This window comes from Sinocyclocheilus rhinocerous, unplaced genomic scaffold, assembly GCF_001515625.1.
Source record: "Sinocyclocheilus rhinocerous isolate Xijiao unplaced genomic scaffold, SAMN03320098_v1.1 scaffold2518, whole genome shotgun sequence".
Taxonomy (NCBI): Eukaryota; Metazoa; Chordata; class Actinopteri; order Cypriniformes; family Cyprinidae; genus Sinocyclocheilus; species Sinocyclocheilus rhinocerous.
The window spans coordinates 21,846-27,085 of NW_015642516.1; the positions used below are offsets into that span (position 1 = coordinate 21,846).

The following is a 5,240-nucleotide window of genomic DNA, read 5'->3' on the forward strand; positions in this document are numbered from 1 at the left end:
GTTGTTCGGAGCAAATAGAGTCTATCTTTGTCAGTGACATTGGGTCTCATTTCCAGATGGAAATCGACGTCTTGCAGATAAGCTTGGACATCCTGGCTACCTGGCACACTTGGGGTGAATTTGCCAATGTTCCTAGCAAGCTTGTCGAGGTCTTTTAGGTCCAAGCCGTGCGATGATCTGCGGCTGGCTGCAGCAGGTTCTTTTAGCTTTGTCGTGAGGTAAAGTTCCTCAGAGGTAGCTGGTGAATGTTTCAGCACTGCCCCCTCCTCCTTTTGCTCACGCATCAGTCCAGGAACAGGTGACCCGGTCCTGCTCGGCAGGGGTGAGGTCGGTGCCCGTCGTGTCCTCGACGGCTCACGGCGCAATTTGTAGGCGTGTTTGAGTTCCTCTCTGAAACTATCGGATTCCTCTTTAATGTAGTCGTGCTGTCGTGTTAGGCGGCTGATCTCGTTTCTTGACTCATCCAGGTGAGTTTCAAGGGCTTTGATTCTGCTGTTCTTGTCTCTGAAGTCAGCCTTTGCCTTTTCCAGTAGCTGTTCTGCATACTGTAACTTGTTAGAGCGATCAGCATAGTCTGCCTTGACTTGTTTAATTTCTTTGGTAGTAGCTGCTAGGGTCTCTTTTAGCCTGTTGATCTCTTCCTCGGTGCCTTGTTCCACCTCATCAGACCCTTCCCGTCGTTCCTGAGCCTCCAGTTCTAGCTGCTCGATGTGTCGCTGTGCACATGTCAGCTCCTGCTGGATATGGGCGGCGTGCCTGTCGCTCAGCTTGAGGGTGGCGATGAGTGTGTGGCTTAAGGAGCCAGTGATCTTGGCTAGTTCTTTGTGACTGTAGCTCTGACTTGGGTCTTGTCTCATAAGGCTTGTTATGTTGTCATCCAGCTGGTCCTGTGTCTGATGCTTCAGTGTTTCAGCAGCCTTAGGTAGGAGGCTGTCTGTTGCAACACTTAGCCATGTCTCGAGGTCCTCCCAGTGGCCAACAGAGTCTGTTGTGCGAGACGTGTTTTGACACGATGAGGGAAATCTAGAACCGAGACTGACACAGACCTTGAAGAGGACAAAAAAACAAAACAAAACAAGCAAACAAAACAGGGGTGTAAATGTGCAATGTAAAGTGTGTGCTGATGTTGAGTGTGTAATGAGCAGGTGAGTGTGGTTCTCTGCGATTGTGATCCTCTAGTGGGCGTGCTTCTAATTTGTAGTCTCTGTGGAGAAAAGCAAAACAGAGGTGTAAATGTGCAATGTAAAGTGTGTGCTGATGTTGAGTGTGTAATGAGCAGGTGAGTGTGGTTCTCTGCGATTGTGATCCTCTAGTGGGCGTGCTTCTAATTTGTAGTCTCTGTGGAGAAAATTACTGAGCACACACACAGGTAGCACAGCTAGAGAACAGAGAAAGAAAAGTAGAACACCAACAGAGCAAAGAACAAGGTAATAGCTGGATGCTTCTGGACAGAAGATTGTAAATGGGGATTTTTTTATGTAATAAAACTGTGATTGCTATTAAAATTTCCTCCGGGGTGAAGGAAAACAACAGCAATGACAGTATTGTTATCTCAATGGCAAGATAGACACCATAAACTAATTAGAGTTTTCTTCGTGTGTGTTTAAAATTTTGCCGACACCTACCTTCTCGTTGACCTGCTTTAGACTTGGCTGGGTAGGGTTTCACAAGAGAGTGGAAGGTAAATGGAAGACAATTTTGAACCGATGTTCTCAAGTTTCACAAATATCTATTCAATTGCTAAAGTTATCTGCCTTATGATTTCTCCACAGGCAAAATCCCAGCATACAGCCGCAGTAGTCAAATTAGAAGAAAGCAGCAGAGAGACAGAGAAGAAGAAGGAGAGTGAGGATTTGTTCTCAATGTTAGAACGAATAACAAGGTTGACATTGTGGTGGCGCTGTTGAGTTGATACACTTAGGGGTTTGGTTTTGCTGTTTTAGGAAGATAAAACAAGCTGACCTAAGTTTTGAGGAACTAAAAACTAACTTTCTTTTGGGGTTTTGCTAATTGGAGGGTTAATGTTTTATACCCTAGGCTTGGTGAGAAATTAAATTGGTCCAGCGAAACCCAGCAGCATGGCCCACCGTCCGAGCGCACCGAGTGAATTCCTGTAAGGTTACCAAATTCTCTGTCCCCGTCGTATTGCAGTGAGCTTCTCAAACAGCTATGGCTTTTGGCACAACCGGGCAGCCCTCGGGTGAGGCACCTCAATGACTGCTGGCCTGAAAATGGGCGGGGCTATATCCTGGGTGCTATCCGTCAGCGCGGACTCGAAGTCCGACGTACCTCGTCAATAGCTGGCCGGGGTGGTATATCCGCACCTTCGCCCAGTTAGCCTTTGTTGAATCCTCCGATGCCCGATTGCTGATGCCTCACTGCGTGCCTTCACTTTGCAGTACTAGGATGGAGGTATTCGGTTTTCCCCCAGCCCACACCAGGTTACGTCGGAACAGGTGACTCTGCTTGCTGTGACCCACAGTGGAGACAATGTCACTTCACCAACCAAGCACTAGGGGGAGCGCTATCTACTAACAGGCTTAAGCAGAGGGAAAAACCTATAAAATTTTAGCTGAGTTAAGTCTCTTGAGTATACTGTGTACTATGTGTATATTATGGAAATGTGTATATTGTGTACAATTGTCTATTGTATATTGTGAAAAAATTTGATATTGTGTAAAATGTGTATATTGTTATTTATGTATGCTGTTAATTTTTCATATCTTGTTGCTTGTACTGCCATGGCACAGAGTCTTGTACCCAAGAATTTCACCATCGTTACACTTGTGTACACGATGTGTGACAATAAAGAGATTTGACACACACACACACACTCACAAGACAGAAGTTAGCAAGAACACCACAAACACATACCTCAATATATACAGTAAAATGTATAATATACATAATTATATGTAAAATATATATAAATATAATTATATAGCTTTCCAAAGATATATGACACGTTTACCTTTTTTTGTGTGTGTGTGTTTCACTAAGTTAACCTTCAAAGCATGCAGTGTACCGCGGGCGGCACACTGGAGCTGTATCAGGTTATTAACCCTTTACCGTTCCTGTAAAATTTGCCTAAAACGCCTAAAAAAGGCATACCCAAAGTAAATTGCATGCTGCTCTTGAACCATTTGGAGTACATACATGGTTCTGGTCTCTTTTGAAAGGTGACACTCTGAGGTGTGTTCCTCAGAATCACTGTAAGTCTTATTGGTATTGAGTAATAGAACTTGGAACACACTGACATTTTGTAATATTTTTTATAAACAGATGCCTGCAGATGATTATAGCTGGGAGCTATTAGCTGGAAAATACATTTGGATCACAGAATAAAGTCTTACCAAGCAAAATGTTTCAAATTTGATAACAATACCTTAGAAAATGAGTGTTTTGCACATGTTTATCTAAATTTATGTCTAGGCGCTTTCCAAAAAAAGCCACTTGGAGGCTCCAAATGACCCTTTGTAACAAATGACACATAAAATTCTTGAATGCTTTAATGTACAGTCATAATTTTGGCTCTAATGAAAGCTTACACTTAGACCTATTCAATTCCATAACCAGATTCACTGTCAATAATTGCTGACACATAGTAACTGAAGCATAAACACATTATGTAATGTTTTTTACGATTTTTTTCAAAATTAGAAATGATAGTTAATCATTAAAATTTTATTATGTCATCATTAAAATTGATAAGAGCAATTATAATTGAGTTGAAATTCAATAAGTATCATTGAAGAAGGGAAGCCCAAACCCCAATTAACCAATGCTAAAATTAAAATTTCAGGGCAATAATGATAGTTAATGATCAAAACCCAATGATGTTTGTCATTAAAATTATCAGAGCAATTACAATTGAACTGATCAGCAAATATTGTTGCAATATGGAAACAGGAACTGTAATTAATTATTAAATGAAATTAAAATTTCAAATCTGTAATTAATTATTAAATTAAATTAAAACCTTTCAAATCCCTAAGGATAGCAAGTTCCTAACATCTTACTGATGTCATTGAAATCATAAGAGCAATTTATAATTGAATTAATCAGAAATTGTCCTTAAAGAACTGGGGCGAAAACCATGATTAATTGCTAATAAAATCCAATAGCTGTGGCAGTTTAAACTGATACCAGCTAAAAGGGGAAAGACCAACCTTAAACAAAGGTTATTAAAACCACCTGTGAGATCGCTAGCCGCTTCTGATGATTAGTTACAATATACCACAAGGTTTATTAAGATTGCATCTGTCAACATTCTTTTCGATGGGAGGAGAGGAGAAGAGAGATAAGATGGATAAGTGTAAAAGAGAGAGATGAGGTGAAAGAACCCACTAGTGTGAGTTCAGATAAAAGTTCAGATACAAAAGCTTCGATCACTTCAACATTTCAAAACACTGCATTCAAGACCACAAGATGCTACCGAATGCTACCTGCTAGCCTTCAATGCTAATAGCTCTGCATAGGCTTCAATGCAAACTCATTAGCTTCAGTTAGCTTAGCTCATGCTAGGCTATTTGTTTACAACAGCTCAAAAATGGTGCCGGCGGGCTGCGCTTGCGCACTTGAAGGTTATCCCAGAAAAAGTCTCTGAGAACTTCCTGGGTTACGGCTGTTGCTATGGTGACATACACAGCATAAGCGAGCATGTGAGCTTAAACACAGTTACGGGTAGTCAGTGAAACGTCAGCGCATTTCACTCTGAACCACCAAAAGCACTATTTAGATTCTTATCTTTTCTTTTCTTATAGCGCTGACCAAACACAACTCACTCGCTTAGAGCGAGGTAAATTAATCTACAGATTAATTATTAATACAACAGCGTTATTGAGGCCTTGACGGACCTAAGCACTTTGTCAGTCTATTTGACAGACAAAAACACACGTAGATTTTTACTTACACTTGATCAAGATTCAATTCTCCCATAAACAACGTTAGGACACTCTCTTTGAGCACCGCGTCTCAAGTTCACTAGTTTTAGTGAATTAAATGGCCACAAGCATTAGTTAGCTACTCTAAGCTCGGTACCCAGGGAGATTTAATAGCATAGATGAATTTGGAAGTGGAACACGCACCAACAAATCAAGCTATGAGGCCTTATAAAAGAAGAAAGTGAGGAATCCGCTCACTTCTCTCTTCGTGCGCCTTTTAAAGCGACTTAATCCATTTTAGCAGACAACATTTAAATGTTAATTATTTACTGCAGTTCACTTCTTTAAACAACAACT

The 5,240-nt window shown here is 41.0% G+C and overlaps 1 protein-coding gene across 1 annotated transcript; it reads right to left on the bottom strand.

The window, feature by feature from the left end:
* Positions 1 to 5: 5 nt before the first annotated feature.
* LOC107755936 (uncharacterized) lies at positions 6 to 2,776 on the bottom strand (the record flags this gene model as incomplete). Its single annotated transcript, XM_016572900.1, has 3 exons — positions 2,738 to 2,776; positions 314 to 1,046; positions 6 to 187 (listed from the first exon to the last, which is right to left on the bottom strand). Coding segments are annotated over exons 1-3 (954 nt in total), but the record flags the coding sequence as incomplete, so codon positions are not given.
* Between the last annotated feature and the right edge of the window lie 2,464 nt (positions 2,777 to 5,240).